The following is an 18633-nucleotide window of genomic DNA, read 5'->3' as shown; positions in this document are numbered from 1 at the left end:
AGTTTGTCAACCAAAAGGTAATGGAGGTTTGGGTATTAGAAAGAGTAACTGTTTTAACAATGCTTGCCTAGCTAAACTGGGATGAAAGGTCCTAACTGATGATCAGAACTGGTGGGTTCAATTAGTTAAACAAAAGTATCTTCGTAAAGAAAATTTTATGGATATAAGAGCGAGGCAGCATTACTCGGTAGCCTGAAAAGGTATTCTTAATGCTAGGACTGTGATTGAAAAAGGTGCGCAATGGATTGTGAGAAATGGAAAGGGCATCTCGTTCTGGACCCAGAATTGGGTTTTTCCTTTCCCATTAAAGAACCTTATTCCGGAGGACCAGGTAAGTCATATTGATTTAGACCTTAAGGTTAACTACTTCATTATTGATGGGACTTGGAATAAAGATTTGCTAGGTGAGTATGTGGATGAGGAAGTTATTAGAAAGATTTGTAGTATTCCATTGCCTATTTATGATAGAATGACTACTTGTGCTGGGGATTAAATGCTAATGAAAGGTTTAGCGTTAAATCTGCAACTTGGGTCCAAAATACCATGATAAGTTACAACTCGAAGAATAAATTGCTAAATATAATGTGGAAACTCAATATTCCAAATAAGGTCAAAATCTTCAATTGTTTATTAATTCTTCATAAGCTTCAGACTAGAAGTAAAATTCATAAATTTATTAACACGATTAGTGAGACTTGTTTGCTATGTAATGGAGATGCAGAAGATCAAGACCACCTTTTTTTGTTCATTGTGAGTTTGCCAAGCAAGTCTGGTCTTATAGTCTGAAGATTAAACCTCCCACTAATCAAAGTAGGTGTACTTTGTTTGAGTGGCTTGGCTCGTTGGATGCTAATGATGATGAAAACCTCTCGAGTCTTAGTTTTGCTCTTATTATGTGTTGGCAGATCTGGAAAATGAGGAGTACTGTTGTTTTTAATAAAGCTAACACCCACCCTGTTAAAGTGGCGTCTTTAGCCTTTAATATGGCACATGATTTTTGTAATGTTAATAAAAGATGGGTGGTTCCTAGGAAAAATCAGGCGAGGCTAATCAGATGGATCCCTTCAGCGGATGATGTTTTCGAATTAAACTTTGAAGGTTCAGTCAAGAATAATGGAGCGGCTGGGGGCTTTGTCATTCGGAACGACTGTGGTGATCCAGTGCTAGCTGGGGCAAGAAACTTGGGGGAGGTTTCAATCAATGTTGCGGAATGTTTGGCACTAAGGGACGCGCTCTGGATGGCAAGATGTAGGGGGCTCCAGAAGATCGTGGTGGAAGGGGATTCAAAACTTATTATTGAGGCGGTCTAAGGTACTAGTGGTGTTCCTTGGAGAGTGAAGAGTATCATTGAAGGCATTAAACTTATTGCGGGGTCCTTCGATCTTATCTCTTGAAACCATGTGTATAGAGAAGCAAACTTTGTGGCTGATGTTGTTACGGATGTGGGCTTCCAATATGGAAACCTTCATATTTGGGATAGATCTTTACCGCCCGCTGCAAAATAGAGCCTTGTTATTTGATCGTGTGAGCTTAGGGTGTTATAGGGGTTTCTCCCCTTAGGGGGCGTTTGTTACACCTCCTTAAGTGGGACAGGCTTGGACTGGCTTAAGTAGAATTATAATCCTACGTTTGGTAAGGCCCTGGACTAAAGTAAATGAGACTCGCCTCGACTAGGAGGCGGTCTTCACTTCGCTAAACCTCGTTAACGAGTCCCAAGCTTTTGCTAGGTATTAAGCGGGACTAAAATGAAGGCGAGGCCGACGGCAAGACTCAAGCTTCCCCTTGCTAAATCCCGACTTCCATTCCCTAGGCTTTCCATTCTTTCTTCTACGGCACTGTCACTGTGGCATGCAATGGCGACGCTTGCTCTTCCGTGGACCGAGCCAGGGGGACAACTGCAGCTCACCACCGCGCGGACACACCCACCGCCTGATCTTAAACTCCAACCACCAAAATTGAAAGAAAGAAAAATTTATTAACTGCTGCCCATATCGCACAGATGAACGAAGTTCTAATAGATTGGCATAAAGTTCTCACTTCGAATCTGGCTAATTGAATAGAGAAATATAACATCTTTCGTTGCTAGCTTGCGATTGAATTCATGAAATGATTGACAGCGCAGTAACAGAGTTACGAAACATTGTTGTAGACTTGCAATGGCAATCCTTTGCTCCAGTCATCTCTGCAAACAATTTTGATGGAGAAAACAAGTTTGGGGATGAAGAGAGATATAGAGATAGAGAGGGAGGAGGGTGATAAGGAGGGACTGGGACAGAGCCAATGAGGAGAAGTGAGAAGTTTCCAGAGAGAGTAGAGTTTTTAAGAAAAGAAAAAAAGAAAAATGTTAAATCAATAATAAAAAATATATTATAATATGTATTAAATAATATAATAGTATAGTTTGTTAATTACCCTGCTTCTTAGTCCGACATTGCACCAAACGCTTCACTAAGCTAGTCCAGCTTAGTCTAGTCTAAACCAGTCCAATTTAGTCCCTGCACCTAGTCCAGTCCGAGACAGTCCGGTGCAACAAACGCCCCCTTAATGTACTGTTTTTTCTATCCAAAAAAAAAAAAAAAAAAAAAAAAAAAAGGAAAAACACTCAAATACTTCTTTGTTTGTTTGATATCTATAGTTATCTATGAATCACAGCAAATAAGCTTTGGTATTTTTGATCGAGGAACAATATTTGAATTTATTATCTCAATAAAAAACAATATTTAAACGTAGCATAGGTTTGTGCTTAGCCAAGTTTGGTTAGAGTAGTGTGCTCATTGCTCTGCACTTAAGTGTGAATTCTCTTTCTCGTAATTTAGATGAATTTATTGTAAAATATTTTAACTATCGTGTATCAAATGTTTTCTACATTTTTTCTAAAAGAAATTAAGAACTACTTATTTTATTAACACTCCGCATATTATTGAATAAATAACACATACAGGAAATTTGGAAAAATAACCAAAATTTGGACCTCATATAGAATTATAGCCATCTTTTTAGATTTATGATAATACCCAAAATTAATATAAAAGTACTAATGTCACATCCCCGCCTGGGCTCCCACCACATCCCGAGCTCGACTCCACCATAGTCGACCACACCCTCATGGTTTTGTTTTTGGGAACTCACACGAGAACTTCCCAGTGGATCACCCATTTTAGGATTGCTCTCACGCGAACTTGCTTAACTTTGGAGTTCCTACGGAATCCAAAGCCAGTGAGCTTCCAAAAGGCCTCATGCTAGGTAGAGATGAGAATATACATATAAGGCTTAGAGGATCTACTTCTCTGGGCGATGTGGGATGTCACAACTAATATACCCTTTGATACACCTTTATAATTTTTTATCAAAATAAAAACTCAAAAAATGGACAATTAAATCCCCTTCTACTACAAGTTTAGAGACAAAAAACATATCGAAATCAAATAATGCAGAAGAGAAATGCCAAATGAAAAATGATACAAAATTTGCAATGGACAAAAAGCAGCTAATAGGTAATGATCTTCTTTTTCATGCTTGCTAGGAGCCCCAAACTTGTAAAAAAAACAAAAAAAAAATGCTAAATGTAAACGAATCAATGTGTGTGGTGTGGGACAGTAAACATATATAGAGTAATGTTATTCATACCATGTTTTTATATCATATTTCTATACCACCTTAGAAAAATTTGATTAATCATTTGAAAAATTTGCACATCATTTGAAAAATTTGCAAAACCCAAGGAAATGAAGAAGAAAAATTCCTCGTATTGCATAATCATCATTTAATTAACTAGTTTTTCTTAATTATTAGTTTATTAAATGATGAACTAAATTTAAAATCTAATTAATTCAAATGATGTGGCTGTCTACATCAAATGCCACCTAAGATGATATGAAAATATGGTACAAAAATATGGTATGAATAGCATTACTCTATATATTGAAATGTTCTCCAAGTGGTCTTAGCCATGAGTGTTCATGGCTTCCCAGACCATGCTCTTCGGGACTGGATTGAACAACAAACCATTTTTGAACAACACTAAATAAATTTTTCTTATCACACACAAATCAAACCGAGAAAACCCTTCTGTTCACACGGTCTATTTTTTTTTCTTTGGAACCCAAAAAAAGAACCCGGTAATACATTGGGAAAATCTCAGATTTGATTTGGGTTTTTTGAATTTGTTTTCAAACTCTCTCTTTATCTCTCAATTTCTATTTTAAGGGTATATTAGTATTTTCATATAAATTTTTTGTTATAATTATCATAAACTTAAAAGAGTGGTTATAGTTCTATATGGGGTTTAAATTTTAGTTAATTTTCTAAATTTCCCAACACATACTTATTACACGTCACGTTTGCTTTTTCAATTAGAATTTTTCTTAATCAACCCACATAGATTCCCATATACCCTCAGACCCACTCTTAACATACACCCCACATTTTCTATGTACATGCTACACTCTTCAATTCTTAAGTGCAAATACATATTTTATATTTTTATTTTTACGCCTGACACACTTCAAATCTTTGAATTATAAGATGGCTTCTATTGTCACATCCCGGCTCGGATCCCCACCACATCCCGGGCTCGACTCCACCGTAGCACGATATTGTCTGCTTTAGGCTCCGACCACACCCTCACGGTTTTGTTTTTGGGAACTCACACGAGAACTTCCCAGTGGGTCACCCATTATGGGAATGCTCTCGCCCGAACTCGTTTAACTTCGGAGTTTCTACGGAACCCGAAGCCAGTGAGCTCCCAAAAGGCCTCATGCTAGGTAGAGATGGGAATATATATATAAGGCTTACATGATCCACTTCCCTGGATGATGTGAGATGTTACATCTATGTTGTTTCTCCTCCCTTTCAAAGAACGAAGATTTAGATTTGAGAATTCATAATTGATGATTTATTTTTTATTTTTTTTTTGAAAACCTCATGAAGACGTCGATTTCATGTTCCATTTGTCCAAAATATATATTTTTCAATCTTGTGAAGATAAAATAAAAGAGTCTCACATTGATGAAATGAGAAACCTTGTAAGAACTTTTAAGAGGTTGGGCTAGTTCTCATATTGCCAATTGGTTTTGTGGTAGAATTCTAATTTCTTCATAGTATTAGAGAGGTTGGCTCACATGTGAAACCCAAAGCCTACGCGTGCTCCACATCACTCAGTTCATGTTGTCTATGTGTTTGACTTGAAAATTTGCCACACGTGAGAGGGCGATTGTGAATGTGAAAATAAAAGAGTCTCTCATATTAGTGAAAAGAGAAACATTACAAGAGTTTATAAAAGATTGAACTTGTTTATTAGGATTTATGAGTCATTTGGAACTTTTTTTCAAACCTTATGAGATTGAAACTATCATTGCATATTAGGATGAGATGCTTTTATTCTAATAAAAAACCCTCAAAGAAATTGAAAACTAGTGTTGGGTTGGAATCCGTAGAGTATAGTGGAGAGATTACGGTGGGAGTGGTACGCAGTACGGTGAAAAAACGTGGCTACTGTCGGGAGAGGGGATGAGGGCATATGACGTGGCAAAATGATGGGATGGTGGGAATCCGGATCGCGGCATACGAGCGGCGGTGCTTTTAACATTTAGGAATAATGATGGGCCCCTTTCTCACCATCAGATTCCCTCCCTTGTCTTCTTCCTTTAATTCCAATTTTCTTTTCCTTTTTCTTTTATTTCTTTCAACCCTGTTCTTTCACAACTCCCCAGTCTTCACTGTAAAAAATATCCGCTAATGCCATGGAGCTTAATTTTTTAAAATTAAATTTGTAAATCAAATGATGTGATTATAAATGATTGAATTATTAATTAGGTTTGCAATTTGATTTAAAAAGGTGATGCTCTGTTCCCTTGTGGCTTAGAGTAAATTGTAGTAATAGTCCCTCAACTTTAATCAAATTAGAGCAATGGTCCCTCAACTTATCAAAATGTGTAGCTATAGTCATTTTCATCAATTTCGTCAAAATTTTGTCAAAATAAGTTATGTTGGAATAACCATTTACATAATAAGGGTCCCTCTACTTATCAAAGTGTGTAATTATGGTCATTTTCGTCAATTACATCAAAAATTTTGTCAAAACGAGTTATGTTGGAAGGTCTATTGCTACAATTGGGTTACGGTTAAGAGACCATTTCTCCAGTTGAATTAAAGTTGAGGGACCTATGGTAATGAATTTTTAGTTGAGGGACCATAGCTGCACGTTTTGATGAGTTGAGAGACCAATGCTAATGGATTTTTACTTGAGGGACCATTGCTCCAATTGAGTTAAAGTTGGGGGATCATAGCTACAATTTACTCTGTGGCTTATTTGTTCTTTGCTAGTCCTCTTTCTTTTTTCTAAGAATAGAATATTCTGCTAAGTTTATCATCAAATGATGTGTTTGTATGCATACGTATTTGAATAAATGGCACACTAACACACCATTTGGTGAAAGAATTTAATATGTGTAACATCACTCTATAAAATAAGTGTCTATAGCTCATTTACTGCATTATATTGGATAGATCATTATAAATTTTGCAAATTAAAATCTTTGTGACTCATTAACATGGCTTTAATGACTCGTGTAATTTAGGCACAAATCTTATGAACTGGCACAATTTTACCTAGCTAAAAGCCCTGCTACGTATGAATGTTATAAAAAGGGTTGAGCCGTCTAAGTGGGGAGATTTGATGATGAAAGTTTACTAGGTAGGTTAGGTTGTTTTCAAAAATTCTGGCGATTTAGAAAAGAGAAGAAATTCAACACAAGATCACGAATGGTGAAGTTCATGTTTATAACGACGACTTGGGATACAAATCCATAACAGAAGCCATTTTGTTGAATATTTTAATGAGTATGTCACGACTGACGATGGATAGCTAATTACACAAATTTGTAATCACATTACGAGTTTAATGAACTAGATAATGCACGCATGAGGGGACAGGCCCATATTGGTTTCCCTTCAAGAAACCCAAAAGTCAATGCTTTGGAGATTGATTCAAAATAAAATTAATGGTTTGGATTTGGAGTGCGATTACTAACCGCACTCATATTGTGCCTCCACTAGCATCTACTCACTTGCAAATCACAGTAAGTATGAGAGTTTTATCACAAAATGTCTAGGTAGAATTAAGCGTAAAATCAATCAACGGACATTAAGTAACAAGGGTGTGTGAGAAGCTAAAAATATGTGTGTATTATTTCACTAATGCATATGCTATCTTTCTTTTTTTGACAAATGTTAGGATATGTGGGTTATCGAACATGATACTTCGTCCTACCAAGTGATAACAACTACCACTAAACTAAAAGCTAGTTGATGTAGAAGGCTTTTAAGAGAAGGGATTCCCCTTTTTTCAAAATGGGAATTAGTTGTGAAATTCACACCACATCGAACTTCGACGATCTGAACCGTCTTTTTTTCAAGTTGCATCTCTTAGATTTTGCAAAATATTAGCCAAATCGGAAATATGCTATGCACACATAATATAAGCAGGAACACTTTAAAAAGGGCGAAATAACCGAAAAGTTTGGTGTGCAAACATATGAAAAGAACCTGTGAGGGCAGCATTGTAAGCAAGAACAAGTTTTAACAAAATTTGTATTTCCATTGCTTGAAGATGTTAGGAGCATGAAAACTACAAATCTACAGAAAGGATAACAACTAGTCCAAAACTGCCCTCTTTCAATTGGGCTCAAAGCATTTACACTTCGGCGTCAATCTTGTCCCATCTTGATGAAAATGAGTAGTCAGAACATCTGAGACTGAGAAAGCCATTGAAAGAGTCGACCTCGAAAAGTTCTTTTAGCTTATCATCACAAACGGTTCTCCACTTATCAGTCGGATCCTTCAAGGCGAGAAAAACAGCCAAAAAAGCAGGCGTGAGATAAAAAGTCAGCACCAAGATATAGTGGGACTCTAAAGCAAAGGCAATAAATAGAGAAGAGTCACTAAAGTGTCTCCATTAACAAGACTTATATGTCCTCTAGATATTTCTACCCCATTGAACTTCAAGGATCTGGAAAAAAGGTGGAATAGCGATAGGCAAAAAAGTTATCGAGCTCTATCATGATCCGAAAGTGTTGGACCCACAACGATTAGATGACAGATCCAAAACTACTAGGCATGACATCGATTTTGGATTCTAAAACCTGGAGGAACACGATACTGATATTTGACCAAATAGAGAACTGTGATGTGATGATACCCTTGTGCAAGGGTACTAATAAATAGTATTACAACTATCAGAACAAGAAAAAAATGGGACGGATAAAGATAATTGACAACGCCAACAAATGGATACTTGTGTTTTGAGGTTTGACCTTTACGGAGTTTAAAAGCTGACAATGGGACAACAGTCGAGGGTTACATGACTCATTAAGCTGAAGAATGACTTCTAAATAGATATTTCATCCTCACGCCTCAGCCTAACTCGACATTCATAACTTTCATTCACCAGATCACAGTAGCCGTGCATTATACTTGGCCTTTGCATATCTTGGTATTAATTATGAAATGACAATGCCTCTGTACCAACCTCAATGACAATGAACTATGTTTCATGAACAAAATTGCAAGATAAATGCTAGAAATATTAGCATAGGTAAGAGGGATAAGCTAGAGTACATACTACACACGAAAGCCCACTAAGTGAACTTGTCATTAAATACCAACCATTTTCTAGCTGCAAGGTCTGGTGTGTAATCACAAAAGCATTCTAGAATCATTTGCAGTGACAAAAAGACATGAACAACAAGTATACTTGAACTGAGCACCGTGTCACATAACCTTTAAATTCTCAAGTAATCACTAGCAAGAAACTGACCTTGGCTTTTTTAGTGTCAATGCAAAATAAGCATTATGTCTATGAAAATGTTTTAAATTACCATTTTTATACATTTGGGCAAAGATTCATTTCCTCACTGCTCAGGATTTTCATAAATAATATATGAGCTCATATCCAGGTGATTAACAAAACTAAAACTATTCAACATTATGCTCTTGAAAGAGCATAGGTTTGAACAGGAACATTGCTGTACCTGTAGATCATTTTGTTTTAAGTACTCCCACAGTCTCTTACCCCAGTCCGTGATAACAACCTTTCCCAGTTATTAAGGAATTTCAAAACAGAATTCGAAAGTGGCAGGGAAGACAGAAGACCAGAATCACCATCCTTCACTGTTTTTTTTGTTTTTCTAAGAGTCATATAAATCTAAATACTGAAATGGTGGTGGCTCAGACTATGTTATTAGCACAAGTTCATAACTGAAAGCACCTTGGTTCATTTCTTAACATCTTATTTGGATCAAACCAGTACCAGCATGTGGGATGTGGTATGAATGCACAATAAACCAACAAAGTTTGATAACCTGAAGACCTGAATTTATTTATCTCACCTTCTTCTTCCTCCTCTTCAGACTGCTTTTCCTTTTGTGAAGTGTTGTCTGGAGCTGCTAGATTACATGTAATACAGTTTGTCAAACTACTGAAGCAGATACCATGAAATTTGTCAAAACTTCAACACAAGACTATATGTATTCTATGACAGCATAACATGGATGGCATGGTATACACTTCTGATGACCAGACCTGGTAAATGAATAAAATTCTTGAGAAAATTGATCACTTTAATCACTTGACATATAAAGAAACAGAAAGCAGCGGTATGTGGATAAAGGCACACTTCAAAACATATTTAAGTAGTCATTCGAAGATGAATGTGCAGCCCTGGATGAAATGTAGGGAATACTCTTTACCATGTTCCATTCCGTCCAACATGTGTGGGAGATGAAGCACAATAATTAAGTAGTTCATTCCTTTGGCACTTTCCTATCAAGCTATTTATACATCATAATCCATATGCACGAAAAATGGAAATGAATGCGCAAAAAGAATTATATCCAAGAAACAGTTCCCCACTATACACAATGCAATTTGATTCATCTGTGCTGAAAACTGCAGGATTTATGACAATCAAACATCCTGAACTGCAAGTGTGTGGCAAAATGTTTATTTATTGAAGATGTATACCTTCTTCACTTAAGGGCAATATGTGCTTGGACAGAGCTTTATTCATTTGAAACATATTGATACAATCAACGTCAAAAAGGCCACGCAATGACTCATCACATATTATATCTCGTTTATTCTTTGGATCTTGCAAATTGTTCTCCCGGATATAAATCCAAAGTTTCTTCACGACCTAATTCATGAAAGAATAGAATGGGCGAGGAATGAGTTTTGAAAGCATACTTTAACAAATACTGGTTAAATAAAAGAAATTTCCCTCTTTCTCTTGGGGTCAAAGTGGTTTCTTGAAAATCTAAAATTAATACCTCTGTTCTGGCCAATGCTGACACTCCAGTGAACTTTTGAAGTTCTGGAGAAAGGCTGCATAATTTGGTAAATCCACCTCCACCTCCCCTTTTCTTGACTTCTTTATCCACTTTAGTAGACCTACTTGATAACACACTCAATTAGAACAAATAAACATCAGAACCATTTTTAAAAGAAAATAAACTCTACCACCTTGGAACCAGGTATATGGTCCTACCAGCCATAGATGTTCATACGAATATAAAATAGGTTACTAGGGACCCCAATATATATCCATTATACAATAAACAGTAAACAACTACTTTTTTTCGAGAGCGGGGAGGTGGAAGTTGGGAGAAATTCAAAGAATCACAAGTAAAAACTGTACGGATGTTATCTTCTGAGAAAGTCAATAAGATGATAAATGAATTCATTGACTGGACTCGAAAATTACAGTTTTGGATCTCTAGGAACTCTGATTTTGCCTGGTTATGTAAATAAGTCACGAATAAATCATAATTTAATCTCTACAAGCCTTCAAGATATAAGATTAAACTTTCAAACTCTGAAAATGCATAATAGATAAACTAAATAAATAGTGGAAACAATGAGAAGGCCAACGAAACCAGACATGAATTAAAAAAACAAACCTTCGTTTCTTGTTTTCTTTTCGTCTACTAACTTTTTTAGCCTCCACCTCCTCTTCTTCCTCCTGTTCCGCTACATTACTTACATCTCCTTCAGAGATAGAATGATCACTTTCTTCCACTTTCTTCTTTTGCTTTACAGGTTCTGAGTTACATCATGCTATGGTGTTAAGATCTCAAATAAATACTATACCATGCACAACTCACACTAGTCAAGGTAAATGATAAGGAACATTATAAGGTACCATTGCATGAAATACAGCAATGATCCCAATTGGAAGACTTTTTTTGTGACAGATGTTGTAAAAGATTAAAAATCCCATCCTAATGCACACAGTGAAAAAGGGATTAGCTTATGAGATACAGAAAGTCAAAATAACGCAGAAAAGAAAAAAAGAAATCATGATTCAAAACAAAAAATCACAAATTTAAAGAATCATGTTTTTCTTTATGCTTTATAGCCAAATGATATTTGTTATATTTAGTACTTTACTTTCTGAAGAGAACAGAAATTAGTGTGAATATGCCTTCTGCGTGGTGAAGAAACCAATCACAGGAATGAAGTACACTGTAAGTGTATGTTTTCCACATAACAAACACTGTAAGCGTATGTTTCCATCCTATCATAACCAATCACATGAACAAATGATTAGTAATATAGCCTGTCCTCTGACTTACGGTAGAAAATAGCATGTGCTATAAAAATGTCCGTTCTTTATTTTCATTGAGTGCACGTTTAAGTGTAGTGGAGTTCAAATGCATGTCATGAAGCTGCATATACCATGTTCATCAAACAAAGAGGAACAAATAAAATGAAAAGTAGAGATTATTGAGCACAAATCCATATGAAAACATAAGGGGTAAGAAAATAATATAAACAAGTAAATAATGAACCACGAGAATTGGGTCACATATGAGTGTCATCAGAAAAATGAGGAAAAGAATTCTGGACATACCATCTTCCCTGCTAAGTGGCCATATATGCTTGGAGAGGACTTTATTCATTTGAAACATATTAATAGAATTAACACGGAACAGGGAATGTAGTGATTCATCGCATCTAATGTTTCTTCTATTTTTTGGGTCCTGCAAATCCTTTTCCCGGATATAGGCCCAAATTCTCTTGACCACCTAAGAATGAAAGAGGGTGAATAAGCATGACATCTTGGTTCCGTCCAAATGAAAGATGCATTGACAAGTAAACAACAAAAAATTGCTTAACAAATTATACCTCTGTTCTTGCCATTTCGGGCACCCCAACAAATTCTTGAAGTTGTGGAGACAAGCTACATATTTTATTGAAGCCACCTCTTTTGACAACAACTTTATCCACACTATTTGGAAATATAACACAGCTTAGAAAAGGTAGAGCCCAGCGCAAATACATATTTCCAGGGCAACATATATCATATACTCTATTGTGCGGGTAAAAGTAACCAAACACAGAAAAAAGTATATAGATTAGGTCCGAGAGGTAAAATGATATGCAGACTAGTAAGAAATACAACATATTAAAGATAGAAGAAAAGAAAGATCTGTGAATAGTAAGGGGTCGTTTGTTATACTCTACAGGTTATTATGTTCTTTTGTGTCTGATTGTATTGTGTAGGAAAAAGAGGGAACATAACAGTAAACACTCAGAAAACGCATTCTTCTAGAATCAATTTAAGCAAATCCTCATCCCCGAAGTTTTCATAGATAACAGCCTTACTCTGAGAAATTCTACAATCATATTAAACAATTAGCTTATAATTGAATGCAACTTAACAATCCTTAAAGCACTCTCAAGATATATGTTTTACTTACGAAAGAATGCATGTTAGCTATGCAAGTGTAGTCAGTATATGAGCTTTCTCAATATAGCACAATATCCTTCACTTGTCAGTGTAGTCATGACATGAGCTTCAATTCTGTTGTTATAATGCTCTAAATAAATAAAATTTATGCTAAACAGAAGTAACTACGGAATTCTTAGGCATACAAGTAATAGAATTGTCAAAGGGACTTACAATAACTAAGGTGGACTTTAAGGGCCATATCTCTAGATACAAATTCAGTTAGAACTCAATTTGATTAGTAAGGAATGCTAAGAATCTGAACTTACAACATTGGCATTTTCAATTCACTGTCAACAAGTACACTTGCATATACAATACTTCACTATACATTGACGTCTCATATACTCCCGAACCATATCTAAATACACTACAGCTGTAAACCGGTATACTCAAAAATCTTAGGAGCCTTTTCAGTTGCAGAACAAGACAGAAAGACGGACTGCTGTCAGTTTGCAACCAGTCCAAAAGCCTCAGTATTTGATAATTCAATGAGCATTGAGATTTTAGACGATGCACTACAGTACCACTTTCAAGTATGGACATGTAGAAACGCCAAAAAACACTCATTGTTTCAACAGCAACTAAATAACTATAAGCTAACATAAAAAATGCAATACAAACAATGTTGATATGGTTTAAAACAACAAAAAGACATCAACTTTCAAAAATTTCTAAGCCATCCAATAGATAAAAGCAATAAAAACACCGTTTGACGCAGGTAATACGCAGAAATATAGACACAATGTAATCAAATTAACTTCCTGCAACTACTCCAAAACCACAAATGAAGCTTTTCTTTCAATGGAAAACCAGAAAGAAAAAAAAGGCGCATTTCTCACAATGTGGGTCGGACCCAATAAATCCGAATAAAGGCTAAATTGGGAAAATTTTATCCTCATAAGCCCAAAACGATCAAATTTCTTTGCTACCCACTAACCCAATTTTCCCAGCAACCAAACACTAATTAAAGAAAATCCAAAAGCGCAGTAAAAAAAAGAGAATAATAAAAAAATAACTCACGTTTTTCTCCTTTTACTTTTGCTTTCCTTCTCTTCCTCTTCCTCCTCCTCTTCTTCTTCGTCTTCTTCCTTAACGTCGTCGTTCTGTTCTGCATTCTCCGAGGATTCACCGACCTCATCCTCCTCCTCTGCTTCTTCGCCTTGGGGTTTGGTCTGGGTCTCGAGGTAGATGTCGATTTGGTCCCGGATAAACTTTTTCCGGTCCGATAGATCAACTCCGAAATCGGCTTCGAGTTTCCGGCGGACGCTGCCGGCGGTGGCCGTGTCTAGGTCCGAACTGCGGAGGATTTCTCTGAGCCGGGTCAGGAGTTCCGAGTCCGATACCATTTTTCCTGGGCTTTGAAATTAACCGAAATTTCGGCGGGGGTTGGAGTTTAGAGAGAGAGGAGAAAGAAGGAAACGGGTAATTGTGGCGTGTGGAGGATGGAGGGTATTTCTGGAATTTGAAATTTTATCTTTACTTGGCTGGGTAAAGTGAACTGGGTTGTTCAATGAGTCTCAGGTTAACCCCAATTTGTACTCGCAAATTCTTTTGTTTTTCACTTTCCAACGAAAGAAATGTATTTCAATTTATTTTCTCCAACAAGATAACCAAAAAAAAAAAAAAAAAAAGGAAAAAAAAAAAATATATATATATATATATATTATGTAATTTACTTTCTTAGACCAACTCCAATCTTTGGAGTAAGTCCTAAAATTTCTCTTCTATTCCCCCCAATTTCTTTTAACCCTTGTTCTAAAGTTGGGTTAAGTGTTAGAACCTAAAAAAAACTTGAATATCAGCCAAGATTAGCCCAAAATTAATGGTGAAGCCTAGATGTGAGAGTGGATAAAGGGGATTGAACTGGACTTGCCAGCCCAGACGCGCACCACGGGCCGTAAGCGCTAGGCCGGCTCAGACGTTCTTGCCCACCCACGTGGGGCTGTCTCCCCTGCTATCTGCTAGGATTATGAGCCCAATGACTCTTTTTTGATCCGGCATCCATAATCACATGGGTCGTTGGTTGATCCAACGGTTCACATTCAAACTTTTATTTTAGTTTTATATTTATATATTTATTGAATCCAACGGCTGAGGTTGAATATAATCAAATCTAACGTTAAAAAAATCTAGCGACCCAAATTTAAATCCAACGGCTAAAATAATTTAAAAAAAAACTCAAAATTCACCAAAAAACTCTATAAATACCTATGTATTTGTTCAAACATCTACACAAAACTAACTTTTCTCCTACAATCCCCAATTTTTCTTTCTACCATCTTCCAAAACCATTTGTTCCCATTTCCAAATTTTTCAAGATGGCAAAAGATCATATTACAGGTCGTAATTGGACCTTGAGGAAGATGTTGCTTTATGCTTGACATGGATTTCTATTAGCGAAGATAGTGTCGTTGGCACGAATCAAAATAAAAAAGGTTTTGTTGAGTAATCGTTGATAAGTTCAATGAAACACCAATGCCGGTTGAAGGGAAGTTGGTGGTGTTTACGATCAGTGGAAGGTTATCAACAAAGCATGCACTTTATGAAAGGGAATCTTGGAGAGAGCCTTGGTTGACATGGCTAATGGAAGGAGCACTGTAGAAGTGGTGAGTTTCCTTGTTGATATTTTATTTGTCATATACATAATATTATTTTACAACTGATTGTATTTATGTATTTCTTGCATAGGGTGACAAAGCAATGGCAATTTACAAGACAAGAACCACACCAAAAAATCAAACTTTTAAGTTGCATCATGCTTGGGGCATCCTTAAGGATTGTTCGAGGTGGAGAACCGATGTGGACCAACAATGGAGAAAATTATTTGGTATTGAAGCCACAAAGACAAATGATGTCAATGAAGGTGTCGATTTGTTGACCCCAACTTCTTCTTTTGCAAGGCCCCTAGGAAGAGATAAGCAAAAAGAAGCAAAGAGAAAAGGGAAGTTCCAAGATCTGGTTAGTGCAACGATTTCTACCGGATTTGCAAAATTGGCTGAAAGCCATAGCTCTCGAGAGGAAGAAGTGGCCCGAATGCGTTTAGCCTTTATGAAGGAAGGGGAAAGAGAGCAAGGAAGGTTCGAATGTGATTTGATTCGGGAGGACCTCAACAAATACACTCCAGATAGGAAGAAGTTCTTATGTGATAAGCAAAAGAAAGTTTTGCGAAGGCATGCCACAAGGAGTATCTTTCAAGATGATGATTCATCTCAAGGCTATATCCCAAGTCCACCACCAAGTCAAGGTGGTGGATATCATTATTAAGTTTATATAGTTTATTAATTATCGTTTGTATTAAGTTTATGACTTATTAATTGTCGCTTGTATTAAATTTATGGCTTATTAATTATTGTTTTTATTATTCTTGATGCCTTCAATAATTATTGTACATATTGTTGCACACTATGATGTACAATAGATGCCTTCAATAATTCAAGGGGCATTCAATTATTATTGTACATATTGATACACATTGTGATGTATAATGGATGCCCAGTTTTTGACAACATACTAGACAAAAAATTTGTCACAAGCAGACCCTTCAATTTATTACTAGAAAATACCAACATAGCACACTTTAAATTATTATAGAAAATTACAACATAGCACACTTAAATTTAACACAAGAAAACAACCACACTAACACATTAACACACTTAAGATTATCCATCATCAACGTTCTCTTTCTCGGCACCATATATGCTCAACCAAATCCTTTCGAAGTGTGTTTTGATCTTGAGGAGTTTGAATTCTATTTAAACGTCTTATATACTCACTTAGTGTGACCCTATCATGTCAAGTCTTATATGTGGTTGCATCGAGATATTCAACATCTCTTGCCATAGCTCTTGCATATGTTGGTTGGTCGCCATCCACATCTTCGTTAGAATATTCTTCAATTTCTACGCACTCATCTTCCACAATCATGTTGTGCAAAATTATGGACGTTATCATGATTGAATGGAGGTCTTCCATATTCCACAATCGTGTAGCCCTTCTAACAATGGCCCATCGAGCTTGTAGGATCCCGAACGCTTTCTTTACATTTTTCTAGTAAGACTTTTGTTTTTGCGAAAATCTCACACTATTAAGATGAGAATAACATTTTCACAAAGGTAGACCAACTAGGATAAATACCACCAGTTAAGTAGCAACCTACCTTATGCCTATTACCATTTACCTTGTACCTTTATTTTGACGCCCATCCATTGACAATATCATCGAACAGAGGAGAAGACCAAAGAATGTTGATATCATTGTTTGATCTAGGAATGCTGAAAAATGCATGCTAAATCCAAGTGGCGTATGACGCCACACCTCAAACATAATTGATGGTTTGTTGTGACAACTCTTGAATTGACGATGCCCAAGCAGTATGACAATTCTTCCACTCCCAATGCATACAATTGAGATTTTAATCATGCTAGGGAACCCTTTTTTTTCTGCCTTGTGTAGAAGCCTCTTCAATTCTTCACGATTTGGCTTTCGAAGGTATGTGGCTCCATAGATGGCTTCAATTGCCTTACAAAAGCACTTGAGATTTTCAATAGCAGTACTTTCCGCAAGTTGACAATATTCGCCAGTTGAGTCTGCAGAGCACCCATTATCTAGCATCCAAAATGCAGATGTGAGCTTCTGATGAGGTGATAGACTTTGTCAACCTACAACATCTATGTTCCTTGCAAAGTAGTGGTCCTGATGGACAACTACGTTTGAGATGCTTTCAAAAAGCTCTCTCCTTATTCGATACCACCTCCTAAAATCATGAGGAGAATATCCTGGACGTTTGATGAAATAGTCTTTCATCATCTGGTTATGACACTCTTCTATATCACGTTGCACAAATGAATGTCCCGTGACAGAACCTTGATAGCTAGATTTGGCATGGTGCTCATATTGTATAAGCGAGTTTGCAAATTCGGCTTCTTCGCTCTTCATTTCTGCATTGCCAGTTGCAAGGCTTACTTGGTATTATGCCATCTGCATTGTTAAGCTACACCTTCTTCTATCACCCATTGATGATATATTGATGATTTTGAGGAAACAAAAACACTATGAAAGTTAGATGATTGGTGAATATGTTGTGTGATGGTTAGATAGTCAATCTATGCTTATATAGAGGATGACTGAATGTTTGCATTTTATGTGTGTAGGTTTGTGTTTCATGTGTTTTGTATGTATTTGGTATGTGTGTAGGTTTGTGTTTCATGTGTTTGGTGTGTTATACGTCTCTGTCATGCATTTTGTATGTGTTTTGTGTGTTTCATGTGTTTTGTGCTTATACATCTCTATCATGTGTTTCATATTCTTCCATAGTGTTTCATGAGTTTTATGTGTTGATTTAGTGATTTTTCAATATTTATCGGAATTTAAAAATTCTTAGGTTAAAATGTTCATAAAATTTAATTTAGGATAGTCTACATATTTTTTTTAAAAGTTAATTTAAAAAAAAAGGCCTAAAATCATTCTTTAATAATCTGAGGCTAAAATTTTAGGCCTGAAGGGTTGGAGTAGAAAAGTTGTTTCTGGGTTAAAACCTAAATTTTTGAGGTTAAAAATTTTAGGTTTTACTCAAAGGGTTGGAGATGGTCTTAGGACCTAATCCAACCTTTGGAGTAAAACTCAAATTTTAGGTTCTAAATCTACCCCAACTTGCTCAAACCCTTGGGGCAAATATGAGTTTTAACCCAAAACTCATTTTTGGGACAACTTCAGTCTAGGATTCCCCTAAGTTAGTGGGCTGGGCCACCATATATGTGTAATTTTTTTTTTTTAGTTTTATATTTTATAAATTCATTGAATCCAATGGCTAAGATTTATTATGATCAAATCCAACGGTAAAA

General features: G+C 36.2%; 1 protein-coding gene across 2 annotated transcripts; it reads right to left on the bottom strand.

Moving 5' to 3' along the window:
- Positions 1–7535: 7535 nt before the first annotated feature.
- On the bottom strand, positions 7536–14292 carry LOC103937749 (upstream activation factor subunit spp27). Of its 2 annotated transcripts, none has more exons than XM_009347696.2 (8): positions 13811–14292; positions 12184–12286; positions 11909–12083; positions 10956–11097; positions 10326–10446; positions 10021–10192; positions 9387–9443; positions 7536–7837 (listed from the first exon to the last, which is right to left on the bottom strand). In XM_009347696.2, exons 1-8 carry the CDS (start codon positions 14134–14136, stop codon positions 7827–7829), a joined length of 1107 nt encoding a protein of 368 aa, XP_009345971.2. In that variant the 5' UTR covers positions 14137–14292; the 3' UTR covers positions 7536–7826. The 2 variants fall into 2 exon arrangements, with proteins under 2 accessions (XP_009345971.2, XP_009345972.2); XM_009347697.3 differs by having other exon boundaries at positions 9387–9440.
- Between the last annotated feature and the right edge of the window lie 4341 nt (positions 14293–18633).

Source organism: the organism of the source record quoted next, unplaced genomic scaffold, assembly GCF_019419815.1.
Source record: "Pyrus x bretschneideri cultivar Hongxiangsu unplaced genomic scaffold, Pyrus_bretschneideri_v1 Contig64, whole genome shotgun sequence".
Classification (NCBI taxonomy): domain Eukaryota; kingdom Viridiplantae; phylum Streptophyta; class Magnoliopsida; order Rosales; family Rosaceae; genus Pyrus; species Pyrus x bretschneideri.
Note: the sequence above shows the minus strand (reverse complement) of the source record. Positions and strands in the feature narration are given on the sequence as shown.